This window comes from Carassius auratus, chromosome 37 (assembly GCF_003368295.1).
Source record: "Carassius auratus strain Wakin chromosome 37, ASM336829v1, whole genome shotgun sequence".
Taxonomy (NCBI): Eukaryota; Metazoa; Chordata; class Actinopteri; order Cypriniformes; family Cyprinidae; genus Carassius; species Carassius auratus.
Genome location: NC_039279.1, coordinates 3,707,072 through 3,734,740, shown reverse-complemented (window position 1 = coordinate 3,734,740; position 27,669 = coordinate 3,707,072). Strand labels below are relative to the sequence as shown.

General features: G+C 35.3%; 1 protein-coding gene across 1 annotated transcript; it reads right to left on the bottom strand.

The window, feature by feature from the left end:
- Positions 1-706: 706 nt before the first annotated feature.
- Positions 707-20,156, bottom strand: LOC113055916 (kinesin-1 heavy chain). The gene is made up of 26 exons (XM_026222300.1): positions 19,959-20,156; positions 12,834-12,921; positions 12,568-12,641; positions 12,277-12,381; positions 11,931-11,979; positions 11,767-11,822; positions 11,600-11,687; positions 11,247-11,371; positions 10,970-11,074; positions 10,158-10,303; positions 9,924-10,072; positions 9,647-9,837; positions 8,382-8,450; positions 7,932-8,138; positions 7,066-7,209; positions 6,697-6,882; positions 6,277-6,394; positions 6,088-6,143; positions 5,793-5,902; positions 5,605-5,706; positions 5,458-5,518; positions 5,310-5,381; positions 4,628-4,732; positions 4,328-4,544; positions 3,634-3,769; positions 707-3,512 (listed from the first exon to the last, which is right to left on the bottom strand). Exons 1-25 carry the CDS (start codon positions 20,082-20,084, stop codon positions 3,639-3,641), a joined length of 2,880 nt encoding a protein of 959 aa, XP_026078085.1. The 5' UTR covers positions 20,085-20,156; the 3' UTR covers positions 707-3,512; positions 3,634-3,638.
- Between the last annotated feature and the right edge of the window lie 7,513 nt (positions 20,157-27,669).

Below are 27,669 nucleotides of genomic sequence, written 5' to 3'. Positions count from 1 at the left end.
TAAATATTGAGAAAATAGCCTTTAAAGTTGAGTTAAGTTCTTAATGCATATTAAAAATAAAAAATTATGTTTTTATATATTTATGGTAGGAAATTTTTAAAATACCTTCATGATACATGCTCATTACTTAATATCCTAATGATTTTTGGCATAAAATAAAAATGTATCATTTTGACCCATAGAAGTTTTTTTTTTTTTTGGCTGTTGCAAAAAATATAACCTAGTGACTTAAGGTTTTGTGCTCCGGTGTGACATATACATATACACACATTATATATATTTATGTGTGTGTGTGTGTGTGTGTGTGTACTTCGACCACTTGTACATTACTGCTTATTTCTAAAAGCCTTTTTACCTGGTTAAAATTGTTATTATATTAACATGCTCAAGACTGATGAATCCAAGAAAACAGCATTTGTTTTTATTCTTTCTCCACCTGCTCATTTCATGTATTGTTTAAACTAATTAAAATAAATGTAATTTTGAGTAATTAGTCCCAGTATTTTTCCCCCAGTAAGAAGCCTGTGGACAAATGTTTAAATGTGGTTCTACATCTTTCAGAATATATGTATAGCAGTATATAACCATTACAATCCTTAAATTCAAGGTCATTCCCAAAAGATATATTCCAGGAATTTTACTATAGCAATAATAAATGAAAGCAGCTTAGCTGTTTTCAACTCTAAAATGCAAGAACATACTCCGGTGTGTTTTACCCTATACTTTATTTGTGTTTTATGTCAAGGGGTGAAAACTTGTCTACAGTAAGCAACTGAACGACATATACACAGCAATTCAATCGACACAATCTGTAGAACCAGCTGTACACACATCTGATCATCATTACATCTTTCCATTAGAGACTTTTAAACGGAGTGTTTTCCCCAGCAACGGTTAAAAATGCAGATTCAAGGCAAAACAAAATACAAAACAACAACATTGACAGTCTACAAAATGCAACCTCCTTAAATTATAAAACTCAGTGAGGAATTTGATGTTTGAGATGCAAATTTTCAGTTTTCAATAAGTGCGTTTTTCAATTGAGATGGTAACATTTTAAAGTGCTTTTAAAAGATGCAATTTGGCAAACATGACAACCGTTAGACAAATGAGCATTGACAATAAAATAAAACTGGAGGACAGTTGAGTGATTTCCTCTCCGTTGCTTTTCTTCAGTACTACAAACCTTGCACTACACCAGATTCATATTGCACACAAAAGGTCTTAAAACGCCATCTATATCCCCCTGCTACTACAGTACTACAGTCATTTACACAAGACACTAGTAGGATCTGACAAAGGACAATGGAAACCAAGTACACTGGAATCTATATATACTTATCATAAGAAAAAAAAAGACATTTGTAGACTTAAAAAAAAAATAAAAATCAACAAAAGAAAATGAACAGCAAAAATCACTAGTCTATAATAAAACAAATAAATAAAACAGTATTATCTACCAACAAAATGAGAACATGACCTAAAATGATTAAATAAACCCCACCCACCACTAAATAGGCCCCACCCATTAACACTAGTCAATGAAAGGCAGTAACGTTGTGCTGAATGAAAAGCACTGAAACAGTATGAACTGTAGAGAGCCATTCAGCAGGTCTAAATAAGCAAACGCAAAATCAACCCCAACAGAAAATACAGAGTCATATTTTGGTTGTGTGAGCCAGAACTAAATGTTGTGTGGGTTTCCCTGGGTTGCTTGCAATGCTCAAACCAATTGCCATTTTTTTTAAATGAAAACTTTCAAAATATGGACCCTATAATCGACTAAACCATACCAACTAAAACAACTCAAATCAAATAAAAGGAAAAGACTCTAAAAAGAGTATAGGTATATTGTAACTTCAGTGGCTGTTTGACCACTGCACAAACCTCACTCCAAAAAAAAAAAAAAAACGACACTATAGAAACTCTATTTAATAATGTAAAACAAACTACAAAACTGTATTGCTTTAACAGGGCGTCTATGAAGGAGAGGGTGGGATGTGATCATTTCCACATTCAAGAATCCCTTAACACGGCTTGGTTCACCCAAAAATGAATCTTCTGTCATCATTTACTCACTCTCATGTCATCCCAAACCTTTATCCATTTCATTTATCTGTCAATAAAGACGTTCTCTTTCCATAAAACGAAAACAAGGATTAAAAAAGGAGCACCGGAAACATAAAAAGCAGCTTAAAGTATGACAACCAGTGAAAATCTTGACATCTCATTTGCATTTACGTTTTAACTAAAATATTGTGATTCAATGACACCAAATATGCTATTATGTCTCAATCGAATGATCAAGGAGGGCAAGATTTGAAGTGAATAATGACTTAAATTTGCGGTTGTTTGACTTCAGAAGTGGCACAAGTCATAATAGACTTCTTGTCCTCTCTGGAGCTTGAAATTGTCCATCCTCATTTCCATTTCAAAAAGCAGCATAAACATTTTGATATTCTTTAGTGTTTCATGAAAGAATCAAACACGTTTGGAACAAAATGAGAGTGAATGCATTTTTCATTGTTGGGTCTAATAAACTGCCTACCAAAAACAATAGAAGAAGAATCCTGTCTGGGAATATGGTGTGTTAAACTAAGAAGAGAAATCCACACACATGATTATTAATGATTTGTAGTGACTGAGCTACGGAGCAGAAACTCTACCTGCCTAGACTGTGACAACTGAAGTTAAATATTGAAATGTCAAAATGAGCATGTGACTGAACTCATCTAAGAGCTCAGGATGTGGCATACATGTACACACAGGTCTTTATGCTGTAACAGTGATTACTCATTATGTGTTCGTACAGTGCTTCAAATATACCTGCAGCTCAGGTCAATCTACATTAAGCAGCCTTTTCGTTCTCATTTCATGGAACTGCATCTCGTTTGTTTACTTTCAGACGCCTTTCATCTACTTTCATCATAATTTAAATCTTTCTTCTGAACATGTCCATCATTACAAAAACTAGTTCAGTGGTTCATATATACAGTTCATGTGTAGTGTTTAACTGGTTTAGTTGAAATGTTCAAAGCAAGAGAGAACAAGCTAACTCTCGAAACAAACCCAAAATGTGAGCGTAGATAAATAAGGCTAAATTAATGCAGCTAGATTTTTTTTTTCTTTTAATTTTTCATTCATTTCTGCCTAATACATTCAACTTGGCACAGTGAGGGACGAGGAGAGCAGGATGTGAGCAGAAACCTACTGTGCAAGAGTGAAGAGATACACGCTAGTTACACACGTTTCCACTGGTGCAAAAAGCATGTCTTTTTTTTCCATTATCTTTATATTTTTAAAGGGAAGATATGAGAGATAAGAACGGGGGAACAACTGTACAGCCCAGACGGGGATAGTATTTCATGTTTCATACACATATATATATATACTTATATTCACTTTCATATGTATAGTATTGAACCCTCCCGTGCTGTGGAATGCCTGTTCAGCTTTTTGGGGTGATATCAGCTTCAGCTGGGGCTACTGGAGTTAAATTCAGCATTCAACAGCTGGAAAGAGTGAGCAGTAAAGAAACAAAGGGTGAATAAGAAGAAAGAAAGAATTATATTCGCAATCCTTTTCATCTCCACAATGTGACATATTTAAGAGTATTTTGCAGCATTTACTCACTTATTTTACTGTTTGACTCCGCCTCCACCCCGGATACCCACTGATTGGTTGTTCGGGAAGAGCCCCGCCCCTGAGCGGTTGACATTGGGGTGAGTGGGAGAGGCGACAGGGGGCTGACCTGGTCTGATTGGCTTGGCTGGGAAAGGAGGAAATATGACCAGTTAGTTAAGACAAAAAAAATAACTTTGTTTACTAAATTGGTTTACTAAATAGTTTATGATGAGCACAGACTATACTTTTTTTATCGTTAGACTATGATTCCATCCATTTGAAGGAGATCAAACATGTCTGATCATTTGTGCTCATTATAGAACAAATATTGTTTTCATTGGTCATGCATCTAAGCAACGAGATTCATGTTTCTGTGTGAGATCACGTTTTTTTTTTGCAATCGTAGGAGCCCTCAAAGTTGTTTTTAAAAGCTGACAACAAACCGAAAAGCTTCAAAGCTGGCTATTAATTGTGGTAAATTCAAAAGAAATCATGAGATGAACCATGATTAATCATTTAAATCTACTAATATCCCTACAAATGTGAGCGAGCAACACCTCTTGGTAGCAATCGAAACCTTTCACTGTTCCTCTGTTCTAGTATGCAAGTTGAAACGTCAAAAGGCACCTGTCTTCTGTACACACTTGGATGACTCTAGTAACTGCACTCTAAAGTGTGTGTGTGTGTGTGTGTGTGAGCTAACCGATCTGTGCGGAGTGTCCTCTGCGGGCCATGTTCTTGGCTCTGACGGCCTCTTTGATGCGGTCCACCTCCTGTTGGTAGCGTTTGCGGTCACGGGCTGCGTTCTCTTTGGCCTCTTTGAGCGCAGACTCCAGAGCCTTCACACGCTCCGCCGTGGCCCGCAGGCGCTTCTCCAGTTTGGGCAGCTCACAGCGCAGGTCAGCGTTATCACGCACCAGCTACACAAAAGAAGAAAAGACGTCAGTAAGCATGTGTTTTGAGAGAATGCCTGTGGTGTCCGATGTTTTGAGTGTGTGTTTACCTGCTTGTGCACTTTAGTGAGCTGCTCAAGGTTGTTCTCCAGGAATGAGATCTTCTGTTTTTGTGCCGCACTGCCGCCAGTGTCATCTGAGTCCATCTCAGCGCTCTGCAAAAATATGTTAATGCATAACTCAGGCACGTCTGAGAGTGGTCGATAAAGTCCTAACTAGAGTTTTATGATATATATTAGCTTTGAAGTCAGTGGCGAGCTAAAGGCTACTAGCCATAAAGAAAAATAAAATCGTAAAATAAGAAATAATTAAAAACCAATAATAATATGAAGTAAAATAAAACATCTATAATTAAAAAAAGTACTATAAATTATAATAATAATAATAGCAATAAAAAAATAATTATCATTATCAAATCATAAAAAAATTAAAATAAGGTACAACTCTAAAGAAGTAAATAATACAAATAAAATTAAATGAAAGTATAAGCTCTGATGTCTGTCAAAGCTTCCTGTTTAAACAGGAACTACACCGAAAAGGCGTTTTAAAAAAAGACAGCTATACACAACAATCTATAAATCCAGTCTAACGTTTAGCTTTTAATAGTAACCATAGCTCAGGGTTAGTCATTATCATTTCTATAAAAATCCACATTGAAACTATTTAATTATCTGGAGCAACTTTTTAACTACAGATTTCAGTTCAAGGGGAATGTGTTTACAACTGCGATACCTTCTTCACCCGTGTGGCCAGATCCTGAACAAAGAGTTTCCTCAGGTTATGAAGAGTCTGCAGCTCTTTGGCCTGAGGACGAGAGAGCGATCAGAGCGTGGACGCATAAATATGAAACATCTCTCATGTACAGAACAAAATAATCTACCACTGTCTCCTCCAGGCCTTTGAGATCCTGTCTGGCCTGTTCCCTTCTGTCCTGCATCACCCTGTAAACATATTTCATCATGAAGACACCACACCAAACGTTTCTCGTATGCTATTCAAATCTCGGCATGTCTGTTGCATGACGTACGTCAGCTCGTGCAGTTTGCGGCTTTTCTCCTGGTCGGTGTTTTTGAGTTTCTCGTGCTCCACCTTCAAGCGCTCCTGCTCCAGCATGATCTTCTGGTTCTGACTGCAGACAGAAAACAGCGTGAGAAAAAATAAGCCCATGTGGATTCATTCAGTGCCTGAAGATGTGTGTGTTTGTGTGTGTCTTACTCCTGCAGTTCAGTGATGAGTTTCTCCTTGGTCTCCAGCTCATCTCTCAGGCTGCTCAGCTGTTTCTGATGAGCTTCTCTGTGGTTCTGGATCTGCTGCTCAACTGCAACCTGTACGATCACACATCCAGAGAAACCATGAATTACAATCTCTTTATTGAAACTTATAATTTAGCAAAAGCCCCCTTTCTAAATCTAATTCAAATGCAGAAAATGTAATAGGTACATAAAGATTATAATGAATTCAAAATTCAGAAAAATCATTGCTATGCAAGAGAAATGTATCAAATGCTTACCTTGACTTCATTAGCACTCTGTATCTCATTCTCCTTCTCCATGGCATGAACTTTTTCTGCACAAGGAAAAATAAACCTCATCAACTCCTTTCACACCCAATGCAGTCTCACCACAAGAGGGCAGTGAACGTTGGTCGATCTGAGCATTAAAATGCATTTGAGAGAAAAGAAAAGCATGTGCATATGTACCCTGTGCACTGATTTTGACCAGTTCCTCATTGAGAGAGTCGACGTTCTCCTCTAGCTGTCTCTTCTTCTGTTCGATGTTCTGCAGATACTCCGTCAGGGACTTGATCTTTGCCTCATACTGTATACAAACACAGACAAATAAATCTCAATGCCTTTTTACAGTTTCCTGTAAATGCCATGCTAGTATTGTAATGAAGAGCATGTGGTGTTTCGATTTAGCTAAAGTCTTACAATAATTAACAAATAAAATGTTTTTACTGAAAGAGCTTTGTAAATGCTTTTTTATGTTCAGTAAAAAAAAACACTAAAACAAGTTTAAAATGCTATACGAGTGAGTAAGTGAAGGCAATTTTCATTTCTGGATGAACTACCTTAATAAAAGAAGATTTGTAAGTTTTCTCATGTCGTTCTTGCGTTTACCTGAGAGATACGGAGCTGGCAGGCTGCGAGCTCTTTCTCGTTCTCATCCATCTTCTTGTTGCTTTCGCCCTGAGCGCTTTCCAGCTGTTTGCTGCGCTTCACCAGAGTCTTCACCTCCGACTTCATCTTACTGATGTACAGACGAGCCACGGTGAACTCTTCATCAATGAGACCTCCACCCTCATGCTGCGGAGACAGAACACAGACAGAGAGAAAGAAAGAGAAATAACTGAGGTTAGAGAGAGCAGGGTGAGGAGTTAAAACAGTTCAAAGGAAGTGGAAAATAAAAAGCAAGGACAAAAAGAACACACACACACGTATCTATAATACGTGAAATAGAAGTTAATTCAACTAATTTTGCCCTTTTACCTTAATGTCATTGCTCCCTATGGCGATGCCGATCTCTGCCAGGTCTTTAAGCAGTGATGACATCATCTCGGTGACTCTCTTCTTCTGATGATTGGTCATTTCCTTCAGTTTCTGCAGCTCAGAGTCGATAGATGCAAGAACGCTCTGCAACAACAGACAGCTCAGATCAGCAACCGATACCAAGACATAACTTCACATTACTAGCACTGATATAGTTACCCTGCCGCTTTAAAATTACATTCTTTTAAAGGTCCCGTTCTTCGTGATGCCATGTTTTAAACTTTAGTTTGTGTGTAATGTTGTTGTTAGAGTATAAATAATCTGTAAAATTCTAAAGCTCAAAGTTCAATACCAAGCGAGATATTTTATTTAACAGAATTCGCCTACAAAAAACGACCCGTTTGGACTACAGCCCTCTAGTTCCTGCAGTAATGACGTCACTAAAACAGTTTTTTGACTGTCATGTGACCTAAGCCCACATGAATACACAAAAAGGGGGCGTGGCCTTGTTGCGCTCTGATGGAGAAGAGGAAGAGCTGTGTTTGTGAATTGTGTGAAAAAGACTGTTTTTTTACACGCAAAACATGAACATGTTATACTTCACACTGTAAACACAATCAAAGCTTGGGAAAAACGGGATCTTTAAATACAATAATTGCTTTATCTTTTGTAGATATCAATAATACAACATTACTAATACACAGTTGTTATTATTACAATTATTATTAACGTCAGATGTTCTGGGTCTTCTGACGTTGAATCTAATTGGCTGTCAAAATTTTCAAGCAAATGTAAATTATAACTTTTCGGTGCAAGACACCATCAGATAGCATAAAACAACAGTGAAGAAAACGGTTTCTCCTCACAGATTTCTGGTTGAGCTCTTCATTCAGGGTTTCAAACTCCTTGGTCTTGTCCTCCACCTCCTGACTCTTCTGATCATAGTTGACTGCGAGCTCCTCCAGGGCCTGCAGCACCTCCTTCACCTCCTCTTTAGACGCCTCGTTCTCCATCTGAAGACGAGTGAGCTCCGCCTGCAGGTTGTCATGGTCCCTTCGTGTTGAGACCAGCAGCTACAACACAAAGATTTTTGGTATATTTTACAGCCATTACAGTAATTATTATTATTATTAGTGTCAAAATGAGAAGGAAGATCTCATGTGCACTAGGCCACAACACTATTTACTATTTATAGCTTTTAAAGGGCAACTCCCAAGTTTTTAAGTCTCCAAATGATTCACAGCCAACTCTGAGACAAAAAAGTGCTCTAATTTATGAGGATTAATGTAAATCTGATGTGCATGTTCAGATCTCACCTCTTCCTGATCCAACATCTGCTGCTTGAGTTTCTCAGCCAGCTGAGACTGCTGATTTATCTCGTCATCCTACAGAGAGAGAAACACAGAATGAATGTAATGAATGAGAATGTTTTACATAATAATTATTAATAACGAGAATCTAAGAAAGCTGGGGGATTGATGGCCGATATTATGCAGTTTGGGGTCAATATTATTTTTTATAAAGTCTTGCATATTCCTTAAGTCTGCATGGTAACACTTTAGAATAGGTAACACATATTAGTTGCTTATTAGCATACATATTACTAAATTATTAGTGCTAATTAAGAACATATTACTGCCTTATTCTACTACATCCCTAATCTTACCCAATACCTAAACCTAACAACTACCTTACTAACTATTAATAATGAAGAAATTTATTGAGAAAAATTTTGTAGTTAATAGTTAACAAGTGTTACATATTCTAAAGTGTTACCGTCTGCATTTATTGATCAAAACTGCAGTAATGTTAATACCATAAATGTAAATACTATTTAAAATATACAAAAAACTGCTTTCTTTGTGAATACGTTTTTAAATATAATTTATTCTTTTAATTCCAAAGCTGAATTTTCGGCATTATTATCATCAATGCTGCTCCATATTTTTGTGGAAACTGTGATATATTTTTTCGTCAGGATTCTTTGATGAATAGAAAGATCAAAAGGATATATTTTATTATAAATAGAGAGCTTTTATAACATTATACATGTCTTTACTTTCACATGTGATCAATTTAAGACATTCTTGCTGAATAAAAGTGTTAAAAGTTTTGAATGGTACTGTATCCTAGGGGTGTGCACAAATAGTTAAATATTCGATCTGTAATTATCATTTGAAAAATAAAAACACTGTTAATTTGACTGTGTTGCTTTGCTGGCCGTAAATCCATGACAGATCCTAAGCACGTAAAGTAAAAGACAGTAATAAGCAAATGCACTAGGTGGTGCTGTGTAACGTGTTGATGGCATTTGATCACAGAATGTTAAATATATATATTTTTTAATGAGCCCAAATATTCGATTAAAATGTTTCTGAAAAATGCCCATCCCTACTGTATATTTCTTTGTAATAATTTAACCGGAACAAATGATAACGGGGAGAAATGCTGAAATGAGACTTTTTATTCCAACCAATATATATGAAGATACTACTAGTCTTGAAGATAGCTAGCTTTATTAATTATTTGGAATTACATTCCAAAAGCAAATGTCCAAAATCTTCATGGTAGTTCATCTCACCTTGTCATCCAGCTGTTTGTAGAGTTTGGCCAGTTCAGCCTCACACTTCTCACGCTCAGCATCAGTCAATTTAAGGCCGGGCACACTGGGAGACGAGGTGATTTTTTCATTATTGATCACATTATCCAGGGCCAGCACATCTGCATTTGCCTTCTCCTTATCGTACTGCTCCTCAATGGGTACGCTCTCACCTAAGAGCACACCGAACACAATCCAGCTGTGTGTAATTTTCACTGAATGCATCTGAATCAACATAAAGCGTGTGTCATTTCAGTACCGTTCCTCCAGCGGTTGAGCTCGTTCTCCAGCCAGGTGATGGTGTTCTTTAGCGTCTTGTTCTTCTCTTTCTCCTTCTCATATTTCTTCTTCCACTGCTCAGCTGTCAGCTCCACGTTCACACACACTGTGTTCTTGATGGTCTTTGCTCTGAGAACAGTGAAAACCAGAAAAATGACTTGTCGATCAAATCGAAAGGTTTAATTAAAACTCTCAGTCTGTTAGATCTCATCACCTCTGTCCGAACATGAGCGTAGTTTTGGTCTCGGCCTCGTTGTAGGAGGATGGAGAGCAGCAGATCACTATAGTTGTCCTGCAGTTTCCACCCAGAGAATCCTGCAAGATCCTCGTCATCTTACTGTCTCTGTAGGGAATGTACGTCTGACGGGGGAAAGAAATATTCAATCATTATCTCGATCCATTATAACACAGTCCTGCATCTTGAAAAAATTTATAAATATGCTGATTTACAAAAAAAGACTCAATATTACCTAATTTGATGATGCTGAGTTAAATCTATAAAAATGTTGTGTTTTTTTATTTCACAAAATAATATCCTTTTTTTTTTTTCAAATTATATACATGCATCAGCTTTAATGCATTAATTAAAGCAGGCAAATATCAAAAGTTCAAATCCATGATTTAAACTATGCTCTGAAAAGGAGTGGAAAAATGTGTTTAATGTCAAAGAACTTTACATATACACATAAATGTGCATTCTGTTTGGATGTAGTAAAACACCCACAGATGCTGCAGAAAACATCAGGGACATGTTTGAATTTTTTTCTGTAACTGGCCATAACCTTGAAATCAGGATTAGACATACTATAATGCCTCCAGATGCATTCATATAAGTGAAAGTGGCAGGGAATTGAACAAATAATTGTAACCAAGCTCAAAGGAAGATGGGAATCACGTCTTTCTGTCAGTTTTTAAGACGACTTCATCTTACAATTGGTTATGGAAAGCAAAAATGCTACCAAATGACATTTTAAGCAAATCAGATGCAGGGTGGTGAACTGAAGATCTTGGGTGCATCACACCTACCGATCCTTCAGCCAGAGCAGAGATGACGTTTCCCAGAGCGGAAAGAGATTTGTTAATGTTTTTGGCTTCATCCAACACAGCACCCTCTGCTCCGGTTTTACTGACCTGCAGTCGAAAACATCACAAATGAACGTAACATTAAAAAAGAACTAATCAAATCACATAGGCTATTATGGGTCCTGAAGGGAAACCAGATGAGAATGAAGGAGTTTTCTTACTATAGAAACAGAGAGAACAAGTGAAAGAGGAAGTGAAAAGAGAGATACAGAATAATAACCTTCTCGCTTCCTGCTAAATCCACCAGGAAGAGTTTCCCGCTCAGTTTCTGCTCCGTCTGCGTGTTCTCTTGCTTGACATTTATCAGGAAGATACTGTGACTCCTGGAGCTGTGCTCGTTCATGTCTGACACACACCACAGAGAAAACATGAGCTTCCTTTTCCAACTAACTTTAACTACAAACACACAACAGGGCACTCTTTTGGTTGTTTAAACATCTCAAAATAAATGAAATAAGAAAGAACATCCTGAAACTACTCCCGCTAATGTAACTCAAAGAGCAACAGGTGTGGAAAGCTTCAGATTGCTAAAAACAGCTATTCAGTGTGTCTGACTGATTTAAACCGGCTTACTTGTGACAGCCACATGTCTGTTGGATTTGCCTTCATCAATGGTGTCCATCACTTCGTCCGGACTACACACAAACCGTTCAGTACAACCCTGCAGATGGAGAAAGAGATTTGAACCACTCCTTCACTGATACATGTATTCACAGCTAATAACTAAAACGCAGACTCACCTTTACATAAGGAACTCTGTTCTTGTCTTCATGTACAGACAGGTTGGTCTTAGATACTGAAAGAAAAATTCTTTATTATTATTATAATTTTTTTTAGACAGATCACACTCAGATTAAACAATCTCTAAAACAACAGAATCTGTATCATATTCAGTCACACGTACCATCCAGCAAATCCCTGATCTTGTCCAGATAAATCTCAAAATAGGAGACCTGTCAAAGCAGAAGAGCTCTGTGAATTTCATTACCAGCAGTCTGAAATTAATACACGGTTGTGCAAAAGTTTTTTTTTTTTTTTTTTTTTTTTTTTCAAGTTTTTGAAATTTCTTACAAATGATGCATTTATTTTTTATATTGCAAAATACTTATATATATATATATATATCCATCTCCAAGCTTCCTACAACTTTTGACCTTTAAAGTTTCAAGTCATTCAAAAAGTATCAAGTCTGAAAATGTCAGTGGGAACCCTGTGAATAATTATCACTTATTTTAATGTTCATTTCAAACCTTGATATGGAATTCCAGGTTTTCATCCATGGAGTAAATGTAGTTGAATATATCCTGGACGATCCGCGGAATAATGCCCATGCCGTCTGGATCGTGCAGGTTCCCCTTAACAATTGCACAAACACCAATTCATATTATAATGTCTGATGATATACAATACGGTAAATGTACTGATAGTCATTATTAGCAAAAATGGAATCAGTAACAAAAACACACTGAAAATCACAATGCCTGTTGCAAAAAACAATTCTTCTTGACTTTAAATATGTTTATTTCTAGAGACATTCTCACCTCCATGGTGTGTGTTTTTCCAGAAGAGGTTTGTCCATAAGCAAATATTGTACCGTTATAACCCTCAAGCACATCTGCAGGGCACAAACACAACGAAACATTCAGTTTGAATAAATATCCCATATCAGAAATGTGGTAGTGTTGTTTAATCAATATAAATGAATTCATTTCATTGAATTATTAATGATTAAATATTAATGGAATCATGAAAGGTTTTGGAGCCAATCAATTATAACTATTTCCTGAATCATGTGATCCTGTCTTACCTTTAACTATCTTCTGAGCACAATCATTGTAAACCTGCTCCTGAGAAGTGTTAGACTGAAACACTCGATCAAACACATACGGCCTTCCCTGGAGAGAAGGAAAGACAGACAGACAGAGAATGAATGATGCATACTGTATATCTGTTTATATATGATAAATCAGCAGACCACGGTCATAAGACTTAAAGATGATCCTTCATGGAAATGTTTTACATTCAGACGAAACATGACCCTCATTACTACAGGCTAAAATACAAATCATCCATCCCTCCTGTTACGAATGGCTCTAACCTTTAACAAACAGCAGACTCAGTAAATTCAGCTGTTATAACACAATAAAAGCATTTTATAAGAGGTCTTCCCCCAGGCATGAGCTCATTCTGTACAGCTATAAACAGATTTAACAGTGCACAATCTTTTTTTTTTTTTTTTTACCTAATATGTTTTGTTAAATACCAATGAGACACTACTACTGCCGTTTTATATTAAACATTATAACTGTGAGCTTGTGAATTATATGTGATAAGCGTAAGACTGAATGCAGCTAAACATTTTCATTTTACTTTTAATGGAACAGTTTAAACCAACAAGAAAACAATAACTAATATGAATAATCTGGACTGAATCATCAAACGACTCACTAGCTTACTGAAATTGTATTTTACAAACTAAATACTGAAGGAAAGAGTATTGGTTATTTTTTAGCATGTCAGTCAGCTGTGCATCTCTAAAAATAAGAGGTAAAAGCACAAATAATCCACTCAATAAAAGGCATAAATTGTTACCAGTTTGAAAATGAACGTGTAATCATTGTGCATTAGATGGCTATTTTCCCTAATAGCATTACACTTGAACAATTTGATTTGACATAAGATTTAAAGGTCCCGACATGAACATTTCACTTTATGAGGTTTTTAACATTAATATGAGTTTCTCTTGCCTGTTGTATAATACGGTTTATGCATCAGAGAATCAAGCCAGTGACTAAACGATCAACTTCACGTTGTTTCTCTTAGGCCCCATTTACACTGCATGGTTCAAGTGACCCAAATCCGATTTTTTGCTCTCATGTGGCACAGATCGGATATGACCGGTGAACGTGTAAGCAGGAAAAAAAAAACGCATGGATTCCGATGTTCTCAGATCGGATTCAGGCCTCATTCATATGTGGTAATAAATCGGATATGAATCGGATATGTGCATTTGCGTGTGCCATGTAAGCAGACAAAACTGATATTCCCCAGTAAATGCGAGTCGTACGTCATTAAAAAAAGTGACGTCAACTCAGATGGACACCACTAACTGAGATCACATCACATGACTTATTATAGGCGCGATGGAGGATGAAGGATACACACAGTGGAGCAATGCCGAGGTTTCATGTCTTTTAAGTCTTTGGGGCGAAGAGACAGTGCATGCAAAAATGCAGGGTTGTTAAAGAAATAAAGGGCTCTCCTTTTTTTCTCCGCCATACGAGACCAATGTTTTGCTGATTTATTTTGTTGACTTTTCAAAATCTTGTGGAAAGCAAAACACTGCATAATTGTATTTACATCTGCATCCATTGTATTTCGCGCTGTTTCACTTCTTTTTCCGGGTCAGAACGTCTATGTTTGGTAGTTTCAGCAGTGTATAGTGTAAATGCAAAAATTGCATACGGGACACTTTTAAAAGATGATGTAAGCAGGTCGTCAAAAAAATCGGATATAGTCAGAAAATCGGATTTGGGCTTCAAGACCTGCAGTGTAAATGCAGCCTTAGTAGCATAGCATGAAACAAATCGTTTTTTTTAAATTGTGATTTAACTACAGAGAGCGATTAAAGAAGCTCCCTTTATTTTGTTCGGAGCTGTCAATCACACATCGCGAGTATATCTCCACACTTGCCCAAACTGCGGTTATAATGAATGACGCTGTTATGCTGCACAACTACGCTCTTACTGTATTCATGTCGATATTGTGTTTGCTGTTAGTTGTTGTGAAAGCATTTTGTGAGAGAAAATACGTTGCAATGATGAGATCGCAGCATTCACGCGATAAACAGACTCGGTCTACTCAATGCTCATCACTGCAGCCTTTCATGTGATGGGTAAAGATCTACAAAATAATGCTATAATCAACACTTCCGCAATTTGTTAAAATCTCGACAGCTGTAATAGTAAAAAAAAAAAAAAAAAAAAAACTAGTAAAAGTATTTGAGAGGGGTTCCACATGTAATACGCATTTAAAATGCAAAGATGTCAGCCAATCAGAACAGATGTTTGTTTACTCTGAGTCTCAAAGCAAACACGCCCTTTCAAACAGAGCATTCAAGCCAGACGACTAAAATCAGGATATAAAAATGCCTTTTATTTCTAAATTTTAAATGCCAAAATTAGGGATGCACCGGTTGACCAGTCATACACGCCAGTTTTTTTACATCTGCCGGTTTTTGCTTAAAATACGGTTTTTGAACCCTGTCTCGTCTCGTGGGATAAGTGTCTCATCACACCCCTAATAAGGAGTGGTTCCCTGCATTACAGTATTGAGCTGCTGCAAGGGAGCAGGTCTAATGCGCAATTTAAATGAACAGTGAAAGTAACAAAAGCTTATACAATACATTAAGTGTGGAAATATCTGTTTGATAACTAAAGCCAACTAACATGATTGTTCTTCTTTTTCTTCTTCATCTTCTTATTTTGTCTCGGTGCCCAATATTTGTAAAAAAAAAAAAAATGCTTTGAAAATGCAGGCATTTGTATCGGTTTTGGCAAATACCAAAAATTAAAGCATTGGTATCGGACTCATTCTGAAAAAAAGAGGTATCAGTGAATCCCTATTTTTTTAAAGAGACAATACTTTCATTTTTCGGTAGGCGAATTTCTTGGCTGATGCCAATAATCTTGGCCAAAATAACTAGGACAATTTCTGAGTGTTGTTATAGTATTATATATATTACTAATTAGGGCTGGGTATCGATTTAGATGACCAGATTCGATTTGATTTTGATTCACAAGCTCTCGATTCGCTTCTCGTTTTTATATAATATAATATATATATATATATTTTTTTTTTTATTACATTCAGTGAATATAGCTTTTGTGCACATGCTATTGAAATAAAAAAAAAAAAAAAAGAACAGTAAACATCAGTTTACAAATGGTGAAAATAAAAAGAAATTAAGTATTTTAAACCTTTTTTTTGTACAGGGTCTCTTTAAAACAATAATAGGGCCATATAAAACGTTCTTATTAATTTTGCTGGTAATCAGATGAAGGCATAAAACAACTGAATTTATCTTAAATTATTATCATTATTTATTTTATTTTTTTTTGTAAACAAAGTGCTGCCTAACAGAGCTTTACAGTAACAATTAAAAATAAAACCAATGTGAATATTCCTTTAAAAATAAATAATTATTAATATTTATTAGTACTAGTAGTAGTAGCATTGTTGTCACAAACTTTTATTTTGACAGTTTTCCGTGAGGAACTTGCAGCCGCTGTGTATGTGATATGACTGTAGTTTTGTCTAATTAAACAATAAAATGCTAATGAAGTGACTCTCACAGCAGATAGGGATGAAATTCATGTATTCATATCATCATAGTGAGACGACAGAGGCTGAAAACACAGCGAGCGTCGTCCGCGCTTGTGTGAACAAAACAGTGCGTTGCACCATCCGCCATTCATTCAGTGCAGAAATTATGGCGCCTTTTTTTTAGGTTTTTATTTAAGATTTTAATAATTTGTTAAAATTTTTTTTTATTTCATATTTCCATTTAGCTTTATTTTTTATTTAGGTTTTGGAACTTAAACTTTCAGTTAGTTGGCAAACATTTCGATTTATGTTTTATACTTAAAACTTTTCTAATAGTTTTAATAGCATATTTTACTGTCCCCAACAAATCAATAACATCTACCAAGCAAGTTTGCAAGATAAAGCAACATACACCTTTTTTGTTTCGATTTTACATTTCTTTAAATTACCTCATGTATTATAAAGTACTTATAAACGTACAATAACTATGTCCATCAACACTAACATTTAACATTTTCATGGTCAAATAACATAACTTCAATATTCAGTGGCCAAAATGTCTCAATAATCAAAGACTTACATGCAGGAGACCAGCACTGTGTTTTAAAAATATTAATAATGCACAACATTACAGCTTTGGAATTTCAAATGACTTATTGTCCTCAGACAATCACAAGACTACAAAAAGATTGTTTTTGAGGAGCTGAATGTCCCGAGGCCTCCTTCACAGCCAGGATTGGAACAGCACTGTTTACAGCTCTCAGTATTCCCAATGAGAGATTTTAATTGTGCTCCCAATGGTCACAGAGACGGGAACGTTCGTCACATGTTAGTTTCAAACATGCATGAGAGCATGCGCTGTGTTTGCATAGAGACAAAGAAAGAAAAGAAACGAACAAGCATAAAAAGAGCTGTAATTACAGCATATTCCCTTATGAACTAATTCTGAAATGAGAACAATATCAACACAACAAGATGTGCATAATCCCAATGCTGATCCTTGTATTTGCAGCTGGACAGGCAGGTTTGGTTTCCTTCAGTGCAGCAAGATTTACTGCCCAATTTATGACCTTATCCACCTGCTTTAAGCCATTATACCAACACATGCATGCTCCATCACACCAGACTGGAATAGTTGCTCTGGTGCTTGATGCTGACTTGCTCAAAACAGCTGGAAGACAAAACTCATTTGGCAGACTCCCAAATGCACACACAAAACACGTCAGTGCTCTGGAAAACAAAAGGCCGATTGTTGGTCAGACAGTATGGTGTCACTGCAGAAATGAAGGAGAAGCTAAAAAACTCTAGACGCTATATTGCAATTTCACTCAGTAAGACAGAAAAACCTCCAGGGCTGATTGTCCACAGCAAAACCACAAAACCACTCCGCCCAATAGTCACCCATACACTACACAGACTGCAGGAGGGGACTTTAGGATGTGACTCAACACCACATCACTAAATGATATCCATAGCTACTGCATTCAAAGTTAAAAACAAGTACTTAATATAAATGCAAAAAGCATTTTAACTGCCATTCAATAACAGAATAACTACAATTTCCAGAATGTAAAGCCATTTTCATAATGTAAATAAATTAGTAATGACGCACTGACAGAAAATAACATGCAAAATCAAGACATTTCAATCCATAAGGAGAAGCCAATATCATGCCAATCCAATGATGTCAGCATTTTAAATGAGAATTTGGCTGTTTTACAGTCTGTGGAGAGAGTTACAAATACAAAACCAAATATATGAAAATGACTCCAACTTCAGAAAAGGTGCATTAAAGTCATTGATAATTAATATAGTTATTCATTACATTATCTAGCTAGCATCTTTTACCCTTTAAACTTTTAATCAATTTAAACTTTCTTCACAAGCTTCACAAACAATGCATTTTAAAAAAACTTACATAAAACCTGACATGTAGAAACATTTGGATTATATATTGCCTGGTGTTCAATATCTACAGGCCCATAAACAAACATACAAACAAACAATAGAGGGTTTTCACGGCGCGTCATCAGATCGGAAGTCGGCCATGTTGGAGGGACTCCGCATCACAACAAAGCACTGGCACTGAAGTATATCCCGAACGTCGTCAAGGAAAATGGTTAATTATTGCCGTATTTCAGGTTGTACTAATAAAGACAGCTCGAGAATAATAGTGTGTGTTTTTTTGGGGGTGTCAGATTGTACATGTGCATTTATATGATAGAATAAAATACTATGAAACTACCTCAGATAGTGTACAGTGTAGATAGCAAACTGGGAGTCTTTGAAATGAAAAAAAAAAAACATGATTGAGCGTCACTTGGCTACACCTTGAGTATCGCAATGATATCTTAGAGTTAAGTATAGGTTGATTAAAGACGTTATTGCATTACTTACTTTGGCCTTTACAATACAACGGTCGTTGATAACTTGGTACTGCGTCTCCCTCACCCATCCACACACCATCTGGTTATAAGCCTCCAAACCCTTGTAGGATTTAAGGTCTTCCGCTGTGTATGGGCTCGGCGAGAAAACCAGGTAGTTGACTTTATCGGGATATGCAAGGAAGAATATGAATATGAAGGAAGAATCACCGTGTCGTCACGGATCCAAGAAGAGGGAGCTAACTCGCAGGGATCTGCACCGCCAATAAATCGCAATTTCTCGAAATATCGCGCCTTTTCTTGTGGTCCAAGTCCTTCCCTACATGCCTTTGCATCTTGGGCACGTTTTGTTGAACTTTTCGGTTGTTTAGACATGGCTACATTCACTTAAAGTATCCAAAGCGCACTATACTCCATTGTACTCCGTTCAGTTTTTTACACCGAGTACCTCCACAATGGCCGCGCATCCGGGTTACCGCCCAGAACGTGACGTCGGTGAAAACCCTCTATATGATATAGGAAGCGAGATTACTTCATTCCATGCTCTAAAAATGCACATTTGTCTGTTCCTAATAGAACCATAACGTTACATATTAAAGCCATAAAAAATGACTCGAAATGGTCTTTGTTCATTCATGTTATAAACGTAGGCCAAATCATAACAGACTGGCATTAGTGACTGTTTATGATCACTTCATCTATTCATTTTTAACTTTAAATCCACATATTAACGTAAAATCTGCAATATGTATAACGTCATATTTATTTAGCTTTTGTTGATTTTCTAAATGAAAACAAACTGATTAACATTAGCACCGGGGCTAGCGGTTACTAATCATCCGTTTGACATCAAAATCCATTTCGAAATGCATTAAAATACTAAATTAAGCCAAAAACGCTTAAGTCCTACGTTAATGTTCTTAAGTTCATAATCAAACATTTTGACATTGTACTGCATTACATCTGAGGGCAGTTAGCCACCGAGCTAACGATGATTTAAAACTCACTTTACGATTGTCACTAAATTATAGCCTCGCGTACAACATTTCCCACACAAAGTAATGCTAAAACACAAATTACTATCGTATTATGCATTAAAATGCACTGAAGAAGATATTTTCTGTCAGGATAAGTTACGTCTGAAGGTGGTTAGCGGATGCTAATAGAAATGGACGGCGGGCGTCACGGCGGAAATTCACCGTGATGTCATGTTATAAACTCACCCCGACGACCACACTATCTTCTCCTTGAAATTTGGGGATGTATTTGTCTCCCCTCATCACCTCCGAACTGTTTAAAGGCCGAAAACGGCACATGACTTTGATGGTGCACTCGGCCGGGTCCGCCATCTTCAGCTGTGAGGAGGAGGAGGAGGAGGGAGAGGAAGAGGAGCAGCTCGGTGTGTTTGCTCTGTTTAGGTGGAAGTAGATTTTGACACACACACACAGAGATACACACACACACACACACACAGAGAGAGAGAGAGAGAGAGAGAGAGAGAGAGAGAGAGAATGAAACAAGAAGGGGCTAGTTGTCACAAAGGCTATTTCTGATTAATTCAGCCTTTCAGATGAGTAAAAATACAACCTACACTGACATGAAAAAAAAGAATACTTTACATTTTCATGACAACATTCACAAATAATAATAAAAATATATGTATATACTGGGACATTGTGACAACTTACCACTTAACACTTCAACATAACACTTTGAAGTGTTTTTTTTTTTTTTTATACTGTATACTTTTCCAGATGCACACACACACACACACATACACTATTCTTTGCAGATGCAGCATTATTTCTGGATGATTCGGGGATCCGTTGGATCCTGATGGATGTGTGATGCCAAGGGATGTCAAAGATGCTTTTGGACGAAATCTGGTAGTTATTGAACAGTTAAATTGAAATGTCTTGTATCAGCTCTGATTCACTCACTTTGATTAAGCATAAACTTGTTGATTTATTAGTAAACGATGCCTAAAGAAAGGTATGATAAACTAATATTCCAGATTCAAAAAAAAAAAAGTTAAGTTCTGTTACCACATGAATGAAACTAAGAGTTTCATGAGGTATTATTAAGTACATGTTTAGTGCTGACTTCCTGCCAACCATAACGTCATGCACACAGATGTCATTGGTGGAAATTACTCATCACTGGTGCTGCATGGACACATGTACCCGGGTGTGGCAGGAGGACACATGGCTGGAAATATTTCAAATCCTTGGAAGTAAGCAATAGTAGCAAAGCTTGCATGAGCAAATACTGAGAATAATTACAGATGTCTTCTTGTACAGATTTAGTCCTGTGATATATGACACATTTGTGTGGTTTGAAAGTGGTTTCACTACTGTATTGTCTCAACCAGCTGCTACTTCAAAACACATTTCATAAGTGCTGAGATTGGGGAGTTATCCATGAAATGGCATGCCAATTAAAGTCAACGTGAAAGATACACAATCCATTTTACTTCAGTAACGTGATGGATTCAAGTAAAACAGAATATTTAACAAGAGAAAAGTTTATTTATTTATTTATTTGGTAGAAATTAATGTTCAGCAGAGATGCATTAAATTGATCAAAAGTGAAAGTGAAGACATTCATACTAGGTTTCTATTTACTTCTGAACATGAATCATGAAAATCTTGTATCACAGCTTTCATAAAAACTTTAATCTGCAAAACAGTTTTTAACACTGATAATAATAAGAAATGTTTCTCGAGCAGCAAATCAGCATACAATTTTTTCTAAAGGATCATGTGACACTGAAGACTTGAGAGATGATGCAGAAAATTCAGCTTTGCAGCACTAGAATAAATGACATTTTGAAAACAGTTATTTTAAATGATGATACTATTCAACAATATAGCTGTTTTTACTGTATTTTTAATTAAAATAAATGCAGCCTCGGTGAGCATAAGAGACTTTCAAAAACAAAACAATAAATAATTTGAACAGAACTACTGTACATATATTTGTACTGATAAATTGAGCAAAAAAAATAAAAGGAAATGCATTAACAAAATAAATACATTGTTAATTTCAATGCATGTTGACTTTTTGAGTTATGTGACTTTATCATGGCATACGTTATATTTTAATGGGCTTGCAACTCAGAGCTCGATGAAATGGATGTTTCCTTACACCTGAATTTCTATTAGGGGATCAATAAAATGCATCAATCTCTGTCCTTTCACAAAATCCTCTGACATGTCTGCTCAAGACTGTGCAGGAATGTGTGTGTGTGTGTGTGTGTTTCTGTTATCTCTGGTCGTCACACTGCATGACCCAGTCACACCTGCTGCCACTCTTTAGTGAACATCAGGACATCACCGCAGGCGAAAGGAAGCCGGAACAACAAGTTTAAATGGACAGATGGATGAGAGAGATAGAGGGAGAGAGAGAATGAAAGTGAGCTCAGCTGGGATTCAGAAAAAAAAAAAAAAAAAAAAAAACAGGCTTTTCTGGGTGTTGGTAATCTGAAGGACTGCTGTTAATTTGACCAGTTTAGACTGAGGAACATATCAGGGCAGATCTGCTATACAAACAAAAATGATTAGTGACACTGATGAAATCCTTTACTGTAGGTAACAATTTAAGAGATAGTTGCATTATCATTGTCATTATTTACTCATTACTAACTATACTTCTTTATTAGTTTTTTTCTTTTTTTTAATTGAAAAACAGCTTTAACCTTTTGTGATCCACTGGGGGAAAAAATAAGTATTTCTTCATTATCGAGACATAACATAGTAAACGTAATACATATATATTTTATAAATATTTATACATAAATACATACATAAACAAATAACAATTTAAAGTAAGAATTAAAAGCAAACTGTAAATAAAACTAACACTTTTTGGGCAAATTATTTTTTATTTTGACCCGTTTACACAAGAGCAAAGCTTTTCTTTCTTGCCTTTAAATATGTAAAGCCTTAATACCATTTAGCAGTCATTTCTTTGTCACTAAATTCAGTACTGATGAATCTGCATTTCAAGAGATGTCATTAAAAGTTCATATCTATAATAATGTGAAATTTAGGCATGAAGTGTTCATCAGCTGTTTTTATATACATACTTACATATGTATATGTAGTTAGTTAGTTAGATATCATCAGGAGGATAGACAAAGCACTGAGTGTTGCATGTGTGTGGATGAGTGTATGAGTCTGTAGGAAAACACCTGTTCTGGTTGGACAAGATCCTAAATTCAGCTCGTTCTGTGTTTGGGGTTAGGCTGTGCAGGCCTGTTATGTTCATTCTGTGCTGGACATGAGCTTAGAACAGATGCTGTGATTCATAACGCTCATGTCACACTACATAAGCACAACATAGTCTGAATATTTGTAAAGCCTGACTTCATAATGCATTACAGGGTAGAACAGCACCAACCTGTGCTGATAAGAGCTAATAGCAGGTCGAAGCAATTGGGATTTCTTCCCATCTTCTGCTATGCAGTTTCATAGCTGTGTTCACAATGTACATGCATACCTCTTTACCCAACAGTTTTTGTTCTAATTTCTATATATTCAATAAACAATAGGTACTCTTTTACTTACTATAATAATAATAATAATAATAAAAAAACAATATTCAATATTCTGTAAGTACACTTCTTTCTGCTTCAAAATGTCACTTTTTTTGACAATGTGTTACTTGTCATTTCTTTGTGATTTTATTTTTGTTGTTGTTGTTGTGATTTTCACTTGAACAAATAGCCTACATTCTGTATAATATATCAGAACCACACTGAACCAGAAATTTAAGTTAAGAAATTACATAAATAAAGAATCAATGAAATTAACAAAATATTAACAACAAAATAAATTGTTTTTGTTTTACTTAAAGCAAAAAGTAGTGTCAAGTTCATTGCATTGTGGGATATGGAATTATTTGCAGCCGATTTGTGCAAAATTCTATGATAGCATGCAATTCTAATACATTACATGTCCAGGAAATCAATTGCAAGAAAAATATATAGATGCAGAAAACAGAATAATTAAGTGGAGAATAATGAATCTGAACGCAACTGGTGCACTGGGGAATGGGAGAAAAATGATGTATATTCAGAGAGAGAATATTCCGAGAAAGATAATGGAAGAAAAGAAAGAGCAAGTCAGAAAAAGACACAATACTCATTATTTTGTCTCTCAGTTCATATGGGCCTGTCAGTTTGACCGTCATAACATACATAATTATAACTGTCAGCTGCAGGACGCAATTAGAACTGTGTCCCATAGGTCTGAATTACACACGCTCAGCACAGATAATAACCTGCACTCTCTCTCTCTCTCTCTCTCTCTCACACACACACACACACACACACACACGAATGCAGAATAACAGAGGTGAATTGCCTCTTTTCCAGCATTGCTATTTTCCTGCTCATTTTCTCGATAGGGATAAAAATATAAAATATAAATAAATCTTAAAAGAGTTTGAACTGAAACACATTATATAATCACAACATGGCAATCTTTTCACAGTGGATAAAATGAATATGATTTTTACTTCATGAATGCAGGACCTTGGATTTTGTGCCTCACAATGGACTCTAGTAGCCGACATTAAGCACAGCTAAAATACCAGCATGCATCTTTGTTGTTAGTCATGATATTAAAACTTGATAAATGTATAATTATTTAACTGTGCACTATTATACCTACAATAATATAATATTATGAAACTTGTTTAATAAACTTTTTGCATTTAATGCATGGATATTTAATTTACCCCATTCCAGTTTAGGGCAGACCAAGGTTATCAATGTAAAACAAGTTCATTAATACAATTAAACATTAACTAAAATAAAATATTAAAATTATTATAAGATAAAAAATAAAATCTAATTCAAATTATAAACAAATCCTACAACTGTATGATTAAAATAGTATGATTAATGATGCAAAACGTCACTGAATGTTATTACATTTAATTTCCATTTATTTTTATTTGTAATATTATTTAGAATTTTATTTTTCCTTTTACCTAAAATTTTATATGAATAATTATCAGTAATTTAATGTTACATATTCTAAATAATCTGAATATTTTATTTTATAAATGTATATACTTATGTATTTTAATTATACAATGCAAAGACGACATGCACTTAAAAAAATATAGCAGGACTATGTGTCTATCTGTCAACAACAAACTGCAGTAGCATGTTAAAGCAGGCATTAGTTACAAGACAGGTGTGTTTGATGTGTCTTATATAAGCATTCAATTAACAGGCCCTACTGGCTCCAGGATTCTCCAGAGCAGAGGGAGGATTTAAAAGTATTTGGGTGTGATGGTGTATGCATTTCAAGATGATTATAAATATAAATCACACTCAGTGTCCACACCTGTCACATACTTCACTCTGTGATGTGTGAATACATTGCATTGCCATAGTTACACCACAACCTCCCTATTATGAGACGGGAGTTAAGGTACCATGACGGGATTGAACAAACTCATTGTTGTCATTTAGGGATTATGTTCAGTGCAAAGCTAAAGATTATCCCTGCTGCTAATATGCAGGCAGCTGTTATCACAGCCATATGGCAGTACATCCCATCAGCCATCAGCAAGCATGCAAAACTCAATTATAATACAAAACACATGGACACATGAATAGACAACCAAAGAAAACATCAGAAACTAGAGGAAAGATATTTGCATGAGGGTGCCTGCTTATGTTTTTCACTCATTTTTGTCTTTTTGAATTTCATATACACTCTCAGAAAAAAAGGTACAAAAGATGACACTGTGGAGGTATACTTCTCTATTATGCATAATTTAGTTACTTAACTAATATGTATTCTTTAGATATTCATATGTACATTTAAGGTACCAATATGCATTTTTCAGGAGTAAATAAAGTACAAAAGATGCTTTTTAAAATGCCCTTGTGACAACTTTTGTACCTTTTTTTCAGAGAGTGTGAAGTAAAAATGTAGGTAAATTCTTTAAAAGAGTAATTACTCACCCTGGTGTGATTTCAAACTCTAAGCTGTCATTTGTTTCTGAGAAACACAAAATAATAATAATAATAATAATAATAATAAAACATTATGCAACTGTTTGAACAACTATATTACAACAAAACACACCATAATATGAAATCATATTACTACAATTTGAGTCGATTCAACCCAAAAATGTCTTAATGATGATTTGTTTCTTGCAAACGTTGCTTCACAAGATGTTAATTGATGAACTGGAGTGGTGTGGATTATTGTGATGTTTTTATCAGCTGTTTGGACTCCCATTTTGACGGCACCCATTCACTGCAGAGGAGCAAGTGATGTAATGCTACATTTCTCCCAAATTTATTCTGATGAAGAAACAAACTCATCTACATCCTATGAAGCATTTCCACCAAAACAACGTGCAACAGTCACTCATACTGTAAAGTCATGGATAAATGTTCATTAGAATTGTTTTAACATTTTAGAAAGAACTGGAGAAAAGGCCACTTATGTTTATAAATTTAAACAAATAATATTAGCCCATGCATTCAAGACAACACAATAAAATGTCCATCTTCCCTTAGTTCCCTTCAAGTATTTACAGTAAGTCCAGACCACAGACTGAAAACTTTGAGTAAAGACGGATGTTCCTTGGCAACTGAAATATATTGTATGGTGTTGCACAAATGCCTTTAGACTTCAGCACAAGTTTCTATAGCAACAGCTGCTATTTCATTTGCAAGGTTTTGTGTTAGCATTCTCCTGTTGCTTTCAATATACTGAAGGTTAATTGTTTGATCCCAGCAGGCTGTGACGGTGCACACGGATCAGACTAGCCCGCTTTCCTCTGGTCCTCAGAACCGACACAGAACGCAAAACTAATATCAAATATGTCTGCAATGCACCACTGCCATCATACTTCTGGGAATATTTGGTGCTTTTGTGTTGACGCACTTTGGGCCTTGGGAAACCGCGGTTAATTAAAAGTGACATTTGCAGGGATCAGCACTTGCCATGGATCAGTTTTCCATCTAATTCTTATGGATGCGTCAATATAACAAGGACCAAACTGACTTAAACTAGCCGATATGAAAACAAACATGCGATACATTTTTGAACCTCTAAGTGGCGCTTTAGGACATCAAAGAGCCCCACATAAGACCTCAGAGGGGAATTGATCTTATTTCATCTTCCTGTGAAGCTTAAGCATATATTAGTAATTTCAACCATGAATGGACAAATAATGTCATTTTAGATGTAATTTAGAAATGCAAATAATACAAAATATTTATTTTATAAAAAATAAGATAAAATAAGTTTTATATTAATGAATTATATGATATATAATTTATTATATATAAATGATAATGCTTCCACCCAGATTTATGTAAAATAACATATACATCTATAAACTTTAATGTGCACATAATGGTATTGTTCATTGGAATGTAATGTATGCTGATATTAATAAAAAAAATAAAAATGTATATATATTTTTAAATTAATATCAAATATGATATATATATATATATATATATATATATATATATATATATATATATATATATATATATATATATATATATATATATATATATATATATATATAAATATTATAAAAAATGTTTTGTATTATTATTATTTTTTGTTATTTTTTTCTTTATATTGTATTTAAAAAATACTCTATTGTGGTAATGAAAAATATAATATAATATAATATAATATAATATAATATAATAAAATATAATATAATATAATATAATATAATATAATATTCCAAGATGTGTACATTTTTTTAAAGCTATAAATTCGTTCAATGTTTCTGAGTAATTCAAAGACTTGGATAACAGCTAAAAAAAACAGACTGCAATGTCAGATCAAAATAACATAAATGGAGGCACATTTATTGATTGAATGATCTGTACAGTAAAGAGCAACTGTACAACATTTAATGCTGTCATTCTTT